Source organism: Oryctolagus cuniculus, chromosome 2, assembly GCF_051225735.1.
Source record: "Oryctolagus cuniculus isolate XC-2025 breed Fujian yellow rabbit chromosome 2, ASM5122573v1, whole genome shotgun sequence".
NCBI lineage: Eukaryota > Metazoa > Chordata > Mammalia > Lagomorpha > Leporidae > Oryctolagus > Oryctolagus cuniculus.
The window spans coordinates 4,161,196-4,178,472 of record NC_142868.1 but is presented as its reverse complement, the minus strand read 5'-3'; the positions used below and the strand labels follow the sequence as shown (position 1 = coordinate 4,178,472).

General features: G+C 59.3%; 1 protein-coding gene across 4 annotated transcripts in view; it reads right to left on the bottom strand.

The window, feature by feature from the left end:
- Positions 1 to 17,277, bottom strand: part of EVC2 (EvC ciliary complex subunit 2) — an 85,098-nt gene that overhangs the window by 5,188 nt on the left and 62,633 nt on the right. For 2 of the 4 annotated variants that reach the window (XM_070068045.2, XM_070068044.2), the window contains exons 17-20: positions 10,790 to 11,017; positions 5,730 to 5,944; positions 3,302 to 3,389; positions 996 to 1,192 (exon numbers count right to left, since the gene is read on the bottom strand). In XM_070068045.2, the coding sequence (XP_069924146.2) occupies positions 996 to 1,192; positions 3,302 to 3,389; positions 5,730 to 5,944; positions 10,790 to 11,017 (728 nt within the window). Of the gene's footprint in view, positions 1 to 995; positions 1,193 to 2,864; positions 3,010 to 3,301; positions 3,390 to 5,310; positions 5,518 to 5,729; positions 5,945 to 10,789; positions 11,018 to 17,277 lie in introns of those variants that run through there. The other 2 variants (XM_089326923.1, XM_089326924.1) reach the window with 2 other exon arrangements.

Below are 17,277 nucleotides of genomic sequence, written 5' to 3'. Positions count from 1 at the left end.
GGGAGAGTCGTTTGCTTCCAAAGCCCTGGAACCTTCTGGCAGTGAGAGATCCGGGCCTCCGGCAACACCAGAAAGGCCGTTTTCCCTGTGGTATCTCGTTTCACCCAACACACGGTGACCAGGGTCTCCAGGGGCCTGGTCACAGTGCTCGCTCCGCCCTTACAGGATCACAGATGGCGACAGGAAGGCAGCCTAGAGGCGGGGCATTTGAGAAGGGAGCTGCAGGGAGCATCCCTGAGGACTCCGTGAACTGCCCTGGGCGTGGCCCCTGCCACGGGCTGTGCGCTGTGGGTGCCATGGACTCTGGGTGGTCATGTACTCTGGGTGCCGTGGACTCTGGGTGGCCATGCACTCTGGGTGCCATGGACTCTGGGTGCCGTGCACTCTGGGTGCCATGGACTCTGGGTGGCCATGTACTCTGGGTGCCGTGCACTCTGGGTGGTCATGCACTCTGGGTGCCGTGCACTGTGGGTGGCCATGCACTCTGGGTGGCCATCCACTCTGGGTGCTGTGGACTCTGGGTGCCGTGGATTCTGAGTGCCATGCACTCTGGTTGGCAGGTCTGCATCACTTCTGCCCCGCCCATCCCGGGGCTCAGAAGCGTGAAGCAGGCCTGGGAGGTGGGCGAGGCAGGGTGAGGCTGCGTGCTGGGTGTGCATATGGGGTGACGTGAGGGATGAGGGGAGGAGGGGGCTCTGTGCTGGCCCTGGGGTCAAGTCCCTTCTGTGCGGGTGGTAAAGCCGTGAGTATTTTTCCTTGTATGCATTTGTCAGCTTTATTTTTTCCAACGGGCTCCGATGACCTTTGCATGGCCAGGGTAGGCGCGTTTGCCCAACATCCTATCCAAAAGCACACTGGGGGCAAAACAGAAAGCACGGACGGATGACTTGGAGGGACTCTGACACAGAGGGCCAGGCAGGGGGCTGCTCCCCTCCCCAGGACGCCCCTGCACAGCCCGGCTCCTGCGGCCACAGGCAGCCCCGGCGCGCACTCACCGCCTCCTGGCCAGCTCTGCCGGGTCCCCGCCGCCCTCGTTCTCCGCCGCGTGGTCCGAATGCTTCTCGCTGGCCGCGTCCAGCAGGGCCAGCAGCTGGGGCTGCGAGGCGGTGGGCAGCACCAAGCTCAGCAGCCGGCGCAGCGTGGCCCCGGGCACCAGGGTCATCTTGCAGAGGTAGCACACCAGCCTCAGCTCCTGCGGGAGGCAGCGGAGGCGGCTCAAACCCCCACCGCTTTTAATTTAGCACACGCCCGGGACGTTCACCCCCGCGGTAACGAATGTTTTAGCAGCTCTGTTTGGAAAACAGTTTCCCACATCCACAGAGCTGTCAGAAAATTCTAGCTGGTCAGCTTCTCAAGGTTCTGTCCACCCACTTCTCTCAGCTCGCTCGGGCAGTGTGCAAACCTCCCTAGACCAAGCTCTGGCCGGCAGAGGGGGGTAAGCCTGAGTGTGAAAACTCGGGCAGGATGAAGGGACACATTGAAGACGGCGGCCGGGGAAGGTGACATCCGAGCAGAGACCTGCGGGAAGTGGAGCATGGAGCAGGACACATGCAGCGAGGGACAGCAAGAGCAAAGGCCCTAGGGTGAGGCAGGGGCAGGGGTGGTGAGGGCCCAGGGAAAAGGGGTGTCGGATCACAAAGGGCCCCTGTGCTGTGGCTGACATCTGCAGCGGGACGGCAAGTCCCGGAAGAACCGAACTCATTTTTTGGAAGATTTCCTTGGGCGGAAGAACCGGCCACCGGTAGCAAGCGAGGCAGCAGGGGAAAGGCGTCCCGCACCAGGCTCGGTGGCGGTGGAGGCGGGCGGAGCAGCGGCGCCCAGGTCAGCCACGTGGCAGAGGATGGAGCTCCTCGGGTTGACCATGGCGCCGATGCCCCCAGGGCAGAATCCGGGCACCCCAGCCACCCAGAGATGCCTGGTCCCAGTCCACGGCAAAGGGGACTTCCCAGTGAGCAGACACTGCTGGCTTTGAAAATGAAGGAAGCGGCCTTGAGACGAGGAACACAGGAGCCCCGGACGCTGGGAGCGGCCCCGGCTGGCCGCCAGCAAGGAAACGGGGCTGGTCTCAGAGTGTGAGAACCGAATCCATCCTGTGACGTGAGTGAGGAGAGCCACCCCCACCCCCACCCCATCACCACCAACAGGCCGACACCTGGATTCTAGCCTGGAGCGCCTGAGTTGGACACGTGACCCACAGAGTGTCCACTGCTGTGGCCTTTGTTACGGCAGCCACAGGAAAGGAGTCCCTTTGGAGCTGGGTGTGATTGTGACAGCTATGGCCAACGATGGGGGCTGGACACCCAAGGGTTCCCAGCCCCTTCCCCCTCTGCTGCCTGAGGGCTCACGGGCCCCTCCTGGGGGTGCTGCAGGGCTTGGGGGCCCTTGTTTCCTTGACGACCGAGGGGAGGCAGGGCACCTGCACTGGGCCGTGAGACGGTCGCAGGGCGGGGTCCCCATCACGGCATCCTGCAGCAAAGCCAGCCAGCACCCACGGCTGATGCGGTGCCGAGCGCGGAGCCCGGGCCCTCAGCCATGCTCCCCATGACCCCCAGAAATGGGGACATACAGGAAGTGCCCCTCAGGACGCAGATAAAGCACATCCCGTAGCAGGCTGCCAGGTGAGCAGCTCGGCAGGTCACCCTGGACACAGCACCCAGGGGCTCTGTCCCCGGGAGGAAGGGCGGTGCACCTGCCACTTGGCCAAGGAAGAGAAGGGTCGGCCAGTCTCACCCGAGGCAGCTAAAACGTGGCTGCAACCTCACTCGGCTCTTTCTCAGGCCCGACTCTTCCCAGCTTTGCTCCCGGTGGAACTGAGGCAAAGGGGGAAGGCCTGGGGACCTGCCAGACCACACGAAGAAACCCACCGGGAATACCGATCGCAGGGGTTCCCTGCTCTCCGCGGCTCAGTGGTTGGCAGGACCCCGTGGGTAGCAGAATCGGATGATGCTCAGGTCTCTGATGCAGCCTGGTGTGGTTTTGCTGAGCGCGTTCGCACGGCCACACATCCTCCTGCCCCACACAGGCAAAAGCCATGCCGAGCATTGTGTTGTCGAGGGGACAGCAACGAGACTTAGGTGGAAGCCTTGGACGCATGGGGCCAAAGGCAGTGGAATGGCTGTGGTCCCCCAGGCCAGCTTCCTCAGCCCCGCCCCCGGGGAGGAGCCGCCCGCCCACCAGCCCCGCCCAGCTGGCTGCACAGCCCCGCCCTCCGGGGAGGAGCCGCCCACCAGCCAGCCCCGCCCACCTGGCTGCACAGCCCCGCCCTCCGGGGAGGAGCCGCCCACCAGCCAGCCCCGCCCACCTGGCTGCACAGCGCCCCGACGGTGTCGGCCTCCATCTTCTCCAGCAGATCCTCCAGGACGGCCCCGCTCTGCTGCTCCTCTCTGCAACTGCAGTGAAGTAAAACCTCGTGAGGAGCTGGGAGAGCAGGGGCCGGCGTGGCGCAGAGGGCAAAGCCCCAGTCTGCAGCGCCGGCATCCCACATGGGCGCTGGTTTGCGTCCAGCTGCCCCACTTCTGATCCAGCTCTTTGCTGTGGCCTGGGAAAGCAGTGGGAGATGCCCAAGTCCTTGGGCCCTGCATCTGTGTGGGAGACCTGGAAGAAGCTCCTGGCTCCTGGCTTCGGATCGGCCCAGCTCCGGCTGTTGCAGTCATCTGGGGAGTGAACCAGTGGATGGAAGACCTCTCTCTCCCTCTCTCCCTCTGCTTTTCTGTAACTCTGCCTTTCAAATAAATAAAATAAATCTTTAAAGAGAGAGAGAAGCAAACGCTGGATCAACGAGGGCTCGCCAGGGACAGTCTCCTTGGAGGGGGCAGTTCACAGGCACAGCCAGGGGACTTCTCTCTGACTCTGCAGGGAGCCCTGGGACCCCACCGTGAAAAGCCCAGCAGTCCAAGGCCGTGACCAAGAAGACGGAGATCGGGGGTCCACGCCCACTGTAAGGCGGGCCCAGCGCCATTTTCCAAGCACAGCCACAAGGCTGGCCGGTGCCTCTTCCCAGGTTCTTGGTACCATTGTGAGCCAACTACAGTTGGCATCTCGGGGCAGGCGTCCGGGGCTTCAGGGGAGCCGCCACGTGGGACGCCTGCATCCCGTACTGCAGTGGCTGAGTTCAAGTCCCAGCCCCGCCCCCCCCCCCCCAGCTTCCTGCTCGTGCGCACTCTGGGAGGCAGCACTGAGGGCTCAAACACTTGGCTCCCCGCCCCCTCCCCGAGACCCCGATGGAGTTCTGGGCTCCTGGCTCAATCCTTGTGCAGGCCCTGGCTGGCCACAGGCAGGAGCACACGGGGGCCACACCCCCGCGCCTCCCAGCCCACCCAGAGCCAGCATTTACACTCACTTCCCTCTGAGCGCAGACTCAGAGGCCGCCACACAACAACCTCGGGGGGACAGAACTGCGCTTGGATGTTGTGTTCAGGCAGAAAACCACAATTGAATCAAGTAAACTCCTGTAACCTCATCACCCATGGCATCTGGTCTACTTCCTGCCAATGAACTTGCATGCTTTTTCAGAAACGACTCACCCCGCGTCCGGGGCAAGCACGTCTGGGTCCCCCGAGGGCTGGCTGGCTGCGGGACCCCGTGGATGCCACCCTGCACAGATCTGCCCAGTATTTGCATGGAACACACACACCCTCTCCTGCGTGTCATCGCTCCATCACCTGTAATACTCAGGCTCGGCACTAGGGGGCTTTACAACGTCCATGGGAGAATGGAATTAAAAGGTTACAGCCCCTGCACACGCTCTGAAATCCACACATAGCTTTTCTCATAAGATGCATTCCCCATGAATTTTCTGGGCGTACCCACATCCGGGCTACGTGAGCTAACTGCTGTCCTGTGCTGTGCAGGGAGCAATGACAAGAAACAAAGTTGCAACTTCTCCCCAAGGGGGTAGAAACTGAAGACTCAGGCCAGGGATTGCAGGGAGAGGAGTGGGGCTTGCACCTGTCCTTTTCATGCCAATACCACACTCAGAGAGGAAAATTAGAGCTACAAAACGGGAAGTTTTCCCAAGGGTCTTTGTGCTGAGGCAAGGCAAGGGCCAGCGACGACTGAAAAAGCGCCCAAAGAGCAGAAGAACATCGTATGGGATTCGTGATTTTACAAAACGCAGCATGTATGGTGCCGCCTGGATGGCTCGGAGCCGGTTCAGGCCTTGTGCCTCCGTCAGCCCCCGGTTCTGAGGGTGTGTGGTGAGCCTGCAGGACGCCCGCCACGGGGGGAGCTGGGGACGAGCACGGGGCTCCTCCATGCTGTTTCTGCAACTCCTTGTGAAGCTACACGGGCTTTTAAAGAAAAGCGTCTTACTGTTTAGTTTATTAGCTGGGAGTGCTCCCAGCGTCTGCTCCACTGCCCAAAGGCCAGCAACCACTGGAGGCCAGGACCAGGAACCCACGCTCCGGAGCCATCACCACTGCCTTCGGGGACGCTGGAGCAGGGGCGGAGCCGGCACTCGAACCCGTGCCCTCTGATGTGGGCTGTGGGCATCCTAACCACGAAGCCAGGTGTCTGTGCCTACAATTATTCAGATAGTTACAAAATTTTAGCCTAAGCAAACTTCAGTGGTGTCAAAAGGAAAGTCATAAAGGAGAGAGGGACATCAGGAAGAGTCAGCTGCTCCAAGCCAGCGCCCAGGCGGAGCCTCAGGGGCCAGGCGGGCGCGGCCGGCCGAGCTGGAGAGGCCAGAGCGGGAGAGGCCACCACCCAGGCCCGGACGCCCAGCCTACCTCTGCTGCTGCTGCTCCAGGAGCTCCTGGCTTTTGCCCAGGGCTTGCTGCAGGGCAGCGGACATCCGCCCCGCAGGGTCCTCCTCCCCAGGCTCGCTCAGCAGCCCGGGCCCGTCGGCCGCCCAGCGCTGCCAGCTCTCCAGGGCCTGCTGTTGCTGGGCGGCTTCCTGCTGCGCCAGCCGGTCCTCCAGCTTCCTCTGCAGCTCCTGCAGCTCCTGCACGAGGAGAGACGGGCGCTGAGTGAGCGGCGAGGGCCGGCCAGGGCCGCCCCGAGGGACCGCGCCATGACCTCCCAGCTCCAGGCTCTGCACCTGCCGCGCCTTTTCCTGTCTGCCCGCCCAGCTCCCAATCTTCTTCCAGGCCTCAGCTTAAGAGCAGCGTCCTGGATGGAAGTCGCCGAGTCGCCTGGGAGGCACGGATGCCCCTGTGCACACACGCTGAACCCCAACAATCGTCTGAAACCTCCCTTCCCCCCGACTGCCACCTGCTGCCACTGTCACCACAGCTGCGGGCGATGTGCGGGCATCCACCACACACACAAGCCGTGCTGGGTCGCAGAGGCCGTGGCTAAAATCAAGAGTGCTAACAGCGTGCCCCGTGCCGCCCTCAGTGCATGACATAAACAGACTGGTGCTGGCTTCCAAAGGAGTTTTCGTATTCGCCTGGGAGTTTTCTAATTCGGGTTGCTGCAAAGTGCTCTGTGTCCAGCAGACACCGCACCGCCCACTTGGCATTTTGAACTTGGATTTCACCCCACCCTCCTCGGAAAATCCAGGCTAGCACGGTGAGGTCCATCCACCACCTCTGGGGATGCTGAGGCCAGCAGCGAGCACAGCTCACGGTCAGCCACGGTCACGGTCATGGTCATCAGAGGACATGGCTGGGGCTCCAGCAGTGCTGGGCTGCTGAGCCAGGACGTGCCATGGATTAGGTACATTCAATGCATTTTCCTTTTTTTTTTTTTTTGACAGGCAGAGTCAACCTGCACCAACCCCTTTGGAGGACACACGCTCTCTTACTTCTCTCTAGGAACTGAGAGAGAGAAAGGGAGAGAGAGAATCTTCCTCCCTCGGGTTCACTCCCTCAAATGCCCACAACAGCCAAAGCCAGGGGTCTGGAACTCCAGCTGGGTCTCCCTCGTGGGTACGGGGGCCCGAGCACTCGGGCTGTATTCCACTGCTTTCCCGGGGCACTAGCAGGGAGCTGGATCGGAAGCAGAGCAGCTGGGACTGGAATGGGTCGCCGGCGTTGCAGGCCGAGGCTCACCTGCTGCCGGTAATCCCAGCCCTGGGCTGAGGGTGTTCCTAAGGAATAGACTAACACGTGAATCAAAGCTCAGAGGCCACCATGTCTCACTCGCCCCCAACTCATTAAATGACCTTGGCCCTGACTTCCCTCTCAGTCTGCCCACGTGGAATGCTGGGCAGCGTCCAGGGCACGCTCACCGCCCCACGCAGGAGATGCGCGGGCCTGGGCAGGCAGCGGCGTGGAGTTCGCCCTTGCATCCGTGTTAAACGCAAGGCGGAGATTACTCTGCACACACTGGGTGGCCACGTCCGTTCTCCCCCTTTACTGACCCGGGGACCTGGGTGAATGGCTGCTCTGTGCCGAAGCAAACTTAGACACCGGCCACCAGGCAGCCCGTTTCAGAGAGGGCTGGGCTGTGCTAACGCCGTTGTCCCTTACAAGTTGCCCATCTGTCTTCACAGACGGACTGCACCTGTTCTCACACCTTTCCCGTCCGGCTTCGAGTCAGCCTAGCGTCATCGCGGGAGCAGGGGGCCATTACTGTCCCGCTCTGGGTACTGTTACATGTCCATGAACTATGCATAGGTCTCTTTTATATATTTTTTGAAGACTTATCTATCGGGGCCAGTGTCGTGGCACAGTGGGTTAGGTCACCAGCTGCAACCCTGACATCACACAAGGACGCCAGAGCTGGATCACACAAGGATCCAGGTCCCTGAAGAGAGAGATCTTGAAAAATATTCAACCTATTTATTTATTTATTTGAAAGTCAGAGTTACAGGGTGGGAGGGAGATCAATCTTCCATCCACTGGTTCACTCCCCAAATGGCTGCAACAGCCAAGGCTGGGCCAGGCTAAAGCCAGGAGCCAGGGGCTTCCTCTGGTCTCCCACGTGGTCCAGGGGCCCAAGCACTTGGGCCATCCTCCACTGCACTCCCGGGCCACAGCAGAGAGCTGGCCTGGAAGAGGGCAACCGGGACAGAATCCGGCGCCCCGACAGGGACTAGAACCCAGTGTGCTGGCGCCGCAAGGCGGAGGATTAGCCTAGTGAGCTGCGGTGCCGGCCCTATAATTATCTTTTACAGACGTTTTTACCCTTACTTGTCCCTTGTCACAAGGTGGGTGAAATGACATCGTGCAGTCAATGCTGTTGAACTTGGCTGTGAGGCCCTGGCTGGGTGCTGGCCGTGCACCCCTGTACGTGCTCCATAAGCAGCTCGCTCCGCGTGCCGGGCAGGGACCGAGTCCTCTCCCCGTGATTCATGGGACCCCTCGATGACACTGGAAGACGTGTGCTGCGATGTCCCCGTGGGACGATGGGCTCGTCCGCTCCGCCAGGTTCTGTCCACTCTCCTTTCTGCGATTTCGAGTCTCGCTAGGCATGATGCAAACGTGGAACTGCTGCGTAGTCCAGGCGGAGAGAACCTTAAATCTTGTCACCCGATCTTCAACGTCTCCCGATTTCATCCATCAAGAGCTCATTCTCTGATCGTGCGGGGAGGGGACGTCTTCCGCGATCCTCGCCTGCTACCTGCCCAGTGTCTCCTGAGCACAGGTGACCTGGCCCGGCTTCTCTCTCTGCTCAGTGCCCCTGTCCCACTGTCCTTCCTGGGGGACCGCGGACATCCTGCAGTGCCCACGGAGATCGCCCTCTGGCCAGGCCCTGGCTCTGCACCAGGCCAGTAGCTGACCTGGAGCCGTCTCAGCCTCACCGGCCGCCCTGGAGGTCCCTGACCAAGCGGCTGCCGCGCGTCTTGAGTCTCCCCCAGGCAAGGGAATTCCAGGACTGAAAAGGCACCGGAAGCGTCACCCACACCTGCAGCAGGCAGGAGACGCGCACGCTGTGCCGGGGGCTCTCTCCTGCCACCCTGACTGCCTTTCCCACCCCAAGGCCTTGTCTGCTGTTTCCCCAAGTTCATCGCCAGGTCTCTGGTCCTGGGCCAGCCGTCGCCCCTGGAGAATGCACTCCATTTGCCTTCAGCCTTCTCCGTGAGATCCCGTCACCCAGGACTGCCTCGGCCCTTGGGGTAGCTCCGTACTCTCCGTGAGCCCTCAAAGCACCAAGAAGTGCGCCTGCCCCCACCTGCCCAGCAGCCGGTGCTCTGTGCTGCACAGCCACTGCCCCTGAGGGATCCGGGTCCTGGGCTACTTGTTCCTTCCCCCCTGGGCTCCCCTGGCCAGCTCAGCTGGGTGATCCGTGCACACAACACAGCAGGTCTCCGTCAGCGACACACTCAACTCATGGCGCCTCTCATTTCTCAGCCATGGGGTCTTCAGAGAGCTTGACTGAGGGCCAGTGCTGTGGTGCAGCAGGTTAGCCCACTGTCTGCGGCACCAGCATCCCAAATGGGCATCAGTTCATGTCCCGGCTGCTCACTTGTGATCCAGCTCTCTGCTATGGTCTGAGAAAGCAGCAGAAGATGGCCCAAGTGCTTGGGCCCCTGCACCCACGTGGGAGACTCGGATGAAGCTCCTGGCTCCTCACTTTGGCCTGGCCCAGCCCTGGCCATTGTGGCCATCTGGGGTAAGCCAGCAGATGGAAGATCTCTGTCTCTCTGTCCCCCTCTCCCTCTGTATAACTTTGACTTTCAAATAAAATAAATAAAAATCTTAAAAACAATTTGAAAGAGAACTTGCCCTGCCACGCAACTGCCCCAACCTCAATGCCTTGACCAGAGAACTGAGCAAAACCACAGGCCCTGCTCCAGGGCATGGCCCAGTGACCAGTTAACATAATGCGTGAGGCAGAACAGAACTGTACTGCAACACAGCATGAAGGTCAGACAACTCCATGACATCGCAACTTAGTATCAACCGCCAACTGATAACTCCACAACACTGCCACTTCCTATTCACTGTCAAAGCATAGCTCCACAACCTTGCAACTTAGTATTAACTGCCAACTGATAACTCCAAGAAGTATAATTACGTAAAGATTTAATGCTAAAATGCAATCATGTCCACTCACAGTTCACGCTCGCCTGCCCCAAGCACTCAACAAACGTGGTCCTTTGTCCTCGGTGTAACTAATTACTATAATAACAGTAATGTGACATTCTAGAATGTGCACAGAAAGGACCTGAAATTTGTCTGCAAAACAGTCATTGCCATGGCTTTTGATTATCGGCTCTATCTCACACACTTTGAAAGAACGTAGCTTATAGGAGTAACAGCAACAATCAGACAGCAAAGTAATAATCCCTCCGCAGTGCTGAGGTCGTCATTCATTAAGATACCTTGCCGGCCGGCGCCGCGGCTCACTAGGCTAATCCTCCACCTTGCGGCGCCGGCACACCGGGTTCTAGTCCCGGTCGGGGCACCGGATTCTGTCCCGGTTGCCCCTCTTCCAGGCCAGCTCTCTGCTGTGGCCAGGGAGTGCAGTGGAGGATAGCCCAAGCGCTTGGGCCCTGCACCCCATGGGAGACCAGGAGAAGCACCTGGCTCCTGCCTTCGGATCAGCGCGGTGCACCGCCCGCAGCAGCCATTGGAGGGTGAACCAACAGCAAAGGAAGACCTTTCTCTCTGTCTCTCTCTCACTGTCCACTCTGCCTGTCAAAAAAAAAAAAAAAGATACCTTGTCGTGACTACAAGAAAACCCAACACCTGCACGGCGATGACGTGTGCCGCCGGCTGGAGCTCATGCTTCCGGAGAGGTGAAAACGCAAAGGGATGCCCCAGAGGTAGGAATGCTGCGAGGGTGCCATGTGCCGCCACGTCACCGCTCAGTCCCCACTGCAAGGCGACCTAGCCCAGTCCAGGGTGGCAGGGACAGAGGCCCCAGCCCACCCCTGCCCCGCGGCGCCTGCACTCACCGGGCCGTGCGACTCCAGGATCTGGGTGCAGGCTGCCTTGGTCAGGGTCTCGGTGTCGCGCAGCTCCTCCAGCAGCAGGTCCTGGAGGCTGAGCAGGGCGCCGTAGGTGGACAGGGTCTCGGTCACCCGCGCCGCCTTCTGGGACTGCAGCGCCACCAGCGACTCCACGAAGCGGCCCTCCTGGGCCTCCAGCCGCCGCACTCTCTCCCGCAGCAGTTCCCCCCGAGCCTGGGAGGAGAGGGGTAGAGCAGCTGAGGCAGCCCTGGGTGGGAGCCTACCGCTACCTCCGACGGCCTCCGACGGCTGCCTCCGACGGCCCCGCGTGCTGTCCCTCACTCCACGTCCCTCCCGCTCGATGCCGAGGGAAGCGGAGCCGCATTGCTGCCCTACCCAAGACCCTGCAGGGTCCCCAGCTCCCAGAGGGTGAAGCTCACACTAGGCTCGGAGCCCACCCGTCTGCTCCTTTCCCGCACCCACACCCACACCCGGGCCTGTCTCTTTTGATAGCCCACCGAGCCCCACCCATGCTCTCCATGTCCGGCCCGGCTCTCGGCCATGGCCGCAATGCCCTCCCACGCCCACTACCCTGAAGCCCTGCTGTCTGTCCTTGGGGCCTCTGGCTGCCAACATGTCCCCAGAAGTGTTCTGCCCTGCCGCCATTCCCGGCTCGCCCACCTGTCACTCACGGGAACGCAGCCCCCGGTGCCCCGGGGAGTCCTAGAGGCAAGCCCGCTCTCTCCTTCCCTTCGCTCCACTGAACAGCTCTACCAGCCACCCTCAGCCTGTCCACAGAGCCACTGCTGCAGACACATGATGCCTGACGGTTCCCAGTGTCACCAGCTCAGCCCCCGGGCCAGTGTAACACAGAAAAGCTGAAGGGGCAGGCACCGTGGCATGCTAGGCTAAGCCTCCACCTATGGTGCCAGTGTCCCATATGGGTGCTGGTTTGAGTCCTGGCTGCTCCACTTCTGATCCAGCTCCCTGCTATGGCCTGGGAAAGCAGTAGAAGATGGCCCAAGTCCCTGGGCCCCTGCACCCACGTGGGAGACCTGGAAGAAGCTCCTGGCTCCTGGCTTCAGATCAGCCCAGCTCCAGCCACCGTGGCCATTTTGGGAGTGAACAGATGGGGACATGATGCGAGCCAGGTGCTGTAAGCCCAACACAAGCACACAGAGCCCCCGAGTCTCTCGTCACGTGAGGTCCCCAAAGCAGCTACATCCACAGTGAACGCTGGCTGCCGGGGGGCGGCGGGCAGAGCAACGGGCAGCTGTTTAATGGGGAGAGGGTTTCACTTTGGAAAGACGGCAAGTGCCAGAGGCGGACGGTGCACAACACCACCAACGTGCCTACTGCCCCAAACCACGCCCGAGAATGGGGTGAACATGGCACAGTGTCTGGGCCGCGCTTTACAGTGCAATTACACCCTGGACAACAGTGTGATGAGTTTTGTTTCACAATCTTCTGAAACGCCCATGTCTCTATGGAGATGCGTCAGGAAGAATACGGACGGGAGACAGAGGCTGCTCGTCCGCGGCTGCACAGCACACACACACACACACACACACACCCGCCCCGGGTCCTCCCACGCGTCCCTCAGATGAAGGCGAGCGCTGGCCTGACAAGCTCAGGCCTCCTCCCTGTGACTGGCCCCTGGGGAGAGGGAAGGAGCGCTCTAGAGGGCGGGAGGCTGCGGGCCAGGGGCGAACAATCTGTCCTGGAGGCTCGTGCCATGGCTTCGCAGAGCCTGCGCCTGACAGCAGCGAGGCATGGAACATGGTCCTGAGCTGACCGCTGTGGTGCCTTTGTACACGGTTTACAGAGGAGCCCACATGCCAGGGGCCGCAGGCAAAGCACAGACTCATGGCTAACAGCACAACTCCCCTGGGACAAAGACTGGCGCTGTCCTTCCCTGCTCAAAAGGGACCAGGGACTGGCGCTGTGGCACAGTGGGTTAACGCCCTGGCCGGCAGTGCCGGCATCCCTATGGGTGCTGGTTCCCAGCTGTTCCACTTCTGATCCAGCTCTCTGCTGTGGCCTGGGAAAGCAGCGGAAGATGGCCCAAGTCCTTGGGCCCCTGCACCCACGTGGGAGACCTGGAAGAAGCTCCTGACTCCTGGCTTCAGATCAGCGCAGCTCCAGCTGTTGCAGCCAATTGGGGATGAACCATCAGATGGAAGACCTCTCCCTCTCCCTCTCTCTCTCTCTCTCTCTCTTTCTCTTTGCCTCTCCTCTCTCTCTGTGTAACTCTGACTTTCAAATAAATAATGAATTAAAAAAAAAAAAGGACCAATGTCCCACTCTCAAAGGTTGCTGCCTGGCCTCAGTCTAGCCCTGGTTTGGAGTCAGGTGACAGCCACCGGTCTCCATGGTAACTGCAGATAATGGGCATGGAGCCCGTGGGTGGCCCAGCGTCCTTCCAGGACAGAACGGGATGCCACTTCCCCGTGGGGACGCCGGCAAGCCCCCAAGGTGCCCTACAGGCGGCAGCAGCAGCCTCCCCCCACAGCAACTTCCGCACTTTGAGTTCTCCTTTGCTCATTAATCCACAAACTCGTGAATGAGCACAGAACCACATGCAAAGGGATGGGCGGGGCACCCAGGGAGCACAGAGGGGACGCAGCAGAAGCGGGTGTGGATCTAAGCCCACAGGAGCTCCTGACCGACGAGGGGCGCAGGCGCGGCACTGCCGGTCCCCGGCTCTGAGCCACCCGCGTGGGCGATGAATGCCAACTCTTCCACTTGCCGACTGGCGACCTCGGGCAGGTCATTAAGCTCTCTCCAAGCCTATAGGTCTCCATCCACAAAGCGGGAATAATAATGCCCCCCAACTCATAGCACTGAACAGTGGCAAGGAGCTGAAACGCCACATAAGGGCACATTTTTAACATACACAACATGATGCATTTTGAAATGTCTCTACATCTAAGCAACCATCACCGTAACCAGGTTAACACCTGGTCCCCCAGAAGACCCCCACCCCATGGGTAACGCTGACCTGCTTTCTGTCACCAGAAATTCATTAGAATTTTCTGTAGATTTTATAAAGGAAACATGCGGGGCGTCCGGTGTTTTGTCTGTTTTCGATCAGCATAATTACCGTGTGGGTCATCGTCTATCATCTGCTTTTGGATTCTTAGGTTCCTTCTTTTTTTTTTTTTTTAAGATTTTATTTGTTTGTTTGAGAGGTAGAGCTACAGAGGGAAGGAGAGACAGAGAGAGGTCTTCCATCCACTGGTTCACTCCCCAGATGACCGCAAAGGCTGGAGCTGTGCTGATCTGAAGCCAGGAGCCAGGAGCTTCCTCTGGGTCTCCCACATGGGTGCAGGGGCCCAAGCACTTGGGGCATCCTCTACTGCTTTCCCAGGCGCATTAGCAGGGAGCTGGATGGGAAGTAGAACAGCTGGGACTTGTGTTTCTTTTTTTTTTTTTAAGATTTATTTATTTATTTATTTATTTGAAAGGCAGAGTTACAGAGAGGAAGGGAGGGAAGGAGGGAGAGAGGAAGGCAGGGAGGGAGAGGGAGAGAGAGAGAGAAAGAGAGAGAGAGGTCTTCCACCCGCTGGTTCACTCTCCCGATGGCCACAATTGACAGAGCTGCGCCGAACTGGAGCCAGGAGCTTCTTCCAGGTCTCCCACGTGAGTGCAGGGACTCCAGGACTTGGGCTATCTTCTACTGCTTTCCCAGGCCACAGCAGACAGCTGGACCAGGAGTGGAGCAGCCGGGACTTGAACCAGCGCCCTTATGGGATGCAGACACTGCAGGTGGCCGCTCTACCCACTATGCCACAGCGCCAGCCCCCAGGACTTGTGTTTCTATGCTGTCTCCTTGTTGGTCTCTTGGTTACAAGTCTGTTTTGTCATTTCAGCAGCTCCCAGCTTGCGCTGCCCACAGGCTGCCTCCAGGTGACAACACCCGTTCCACACGGAGGGCTGCAACTCTACACCAGTTCACCTCCATTTCTCCCCCCATACAGTGCAGTTCCACATGCCTGATCCACCTCTCCCTGGCGGTTTCGGTTGAACCAATGAATTCTTGGGAAATGTGAATTGAGAAGAAATTCAGAAGACAGACATTTAAAGTCAACGATTAATGAGGACTTAGTGCTGTGCGCCCAGCCCACCCATCTTGTTCCGAAATGCTTCATCATGCAGAAGAAAACGCCGCACCAGGCAGGCAGTGACGCCCCGGACGTCCCCGCGCCCGGTCCCCGGCAGCCACCAGCCCCGCCCTGCTTCTGCGGCTTTACTGATGGTGGATGCTGCACGTAAACGGGACGATGCAATGCGTGAGCAATGTGTCTGGCTTCTCCTTGGCGTAGCATTGTCGAGGCTCATCTCCATGCACACAGATCCTGCCCCATTCTCTTTATCTCTCAAGAACACCGGCCACGCAGTCGGCCGACTGTTAAGCACAGTCTGTGCGTTTGCTCGCGCCATCGCCGTGGCGTGGCTGAGGCTCACGTCTTCGTGCGAGTCCAGGCTCCATCTACGCGCACCTTTCTGTCTAAAGGATTCCCTGCACGGTTTCTGCTCCATGGGACTCCCGGTGATGAAATGTTTCAGGAACCACGTCTGGAAACGTCTGTTCACTTCCGTTACTGTAGGACCTACCTTCGATGTAGAATTTGAGTCCGACAGTGTCTTGGAGGACAGCCATCCGTTATCTTGCTTCTACGGTTTGCAATGAGACATCCGTCCATCCGATCCTCATTCGGTAATGTCTGCAATCTATCTGTTCTCTTGTTGCTTTTACAGTTTTCTTTGTCACTGGCTTGGAGCCATCTGACCACGAGGTCCGTGGAGTAATTCTCCTGTCTCTCATGCTTGGGATTTGCTGAATCTCCTGAATCCTGTAGGTTTAGAGCTTTTATCAAACGCGGGAGATTTTCAGCCTCTGTATCTTATAATATTTCCTGCCCCCTACACTTGGGAAATCCATTTCCTCTGGGTTTGGTCAGACGAAGTTGTTCCACAGCTCAGCGGCTCTGCTCGTCTCCTCCTGCTTTTGTTCTCAATCGTTGACGGGTCTAGGCTTCCCAGTTCACTAACCTGCTATTCTGCAGTCTGCTCTTGATGCCGATACAGGGAAGACACCTCAGGTGCAGACTCCTCGGGTCCTCTGATAGCCTCCACGTTCTACTTGACCTCTGGGAAATGCATGGGACACAGCTGCATTTTTTTTTTTTTTTTTTTTTGACAGGCAGAGTGGACAGTGAGAGAGAGAGACAGAGAGAAAGGTCTTCCTTTGCTGTTGGTTCACCCTCCAATGGCTGCCGCGGCCGGCACACCACGCTGATCCGAAGGTAGGAGTCAGGTGCTTCTCCTGGTCTCCCATGGGGTGCAGGGCCCAAGCACTTGGGCCATCCTCCACTGCACTCCCGGGCCACAGCAGAGAGCTGGCCTGGAAGAGGGGCAACCGGGACAGAATCCGGCGCCCCAACCGGGACTAGAACCCGGTGTGCTGGCGCCACAAGGCAGAAGATTAGCCTAGTGAGCCACGGCTGCACTCTTAACGTAACTCTCTGGTCCTTCTACCAGTCCGGCAGTTCTGGGCTGCTTCCCTGGACGGATTCTTCCCCACGTCAGCAGTCACGCCTGTCCTGTTCGTGTCATGAATGGTAATTTTCCATTGTGAGTTTATCCTGGATATTTTTGGAGGGTACTTCAAAAACACTCATGGAGAAACAGAGTTAAAAAGCTTCTTTTGGCACAACACAACACGTGTTAGGCCTGCGCGCAGCCTTTTCACAATATGCATTGTCCTTGCATCTTCCGAAGGCCCTGGTCACCCGGAGCTTTGGTCAGGGGTGCGGCTGAGATCCCTGGAAGCGGACTGGTCTTTGCTGGTCACGCTTTAGGACATTTAGTGACATCAGCGTAGACTTCAGTGTGGAGATGACCACCGCCACTGGGCAAGACCTGAGTCCTCTCCGCTGTGCCCACTGTGAGGGGGTCTCCCAGTTGGCTGTGGGGGCCCTGCATGGTGCTGAGTGCTCTTCTCCCTAACCCTCTGGGGTGGGGTCGTGTTTTCCTCCCATACAGGCGCTGAGCAGGTATCAGGTGTAGGAAGGGGATCCAGGGCTCTCTCCTAGTTCTCCCTCCATGCAGCTCATTCCTCGCCGGTTTCCCATCCCGCGAAACTGAGCTGCCTGGGGTTCCCAGAGCCTCGGCTCTGTCCCCGCCTGGTTCCTTCTTGCTGGACCTCAGCAGGACACCCTTCCAGGGCAGCCCCTGGGCCACCTGCAGGGCTGGGCTCAGCTGCCGCCATGTCTCAGGGACCCCTTGGCCTGAGGTCCAGGTCCTCAGCCTCACACACCTTGCTCTCGTGTTTTGCTTTGCTTTGCTGTAGGCGAGGGGTGACTCTGATCCTTCTCATTCCAGCACGGCAAGAAGCCGCAGTGCCTCGCCCGGTGGTCTGATGAAATGAACAGAAAGCCTCTAAGTGCTTAGAACTGCTTGACGCGCTACTGGGTTACGTATGAGAGGTT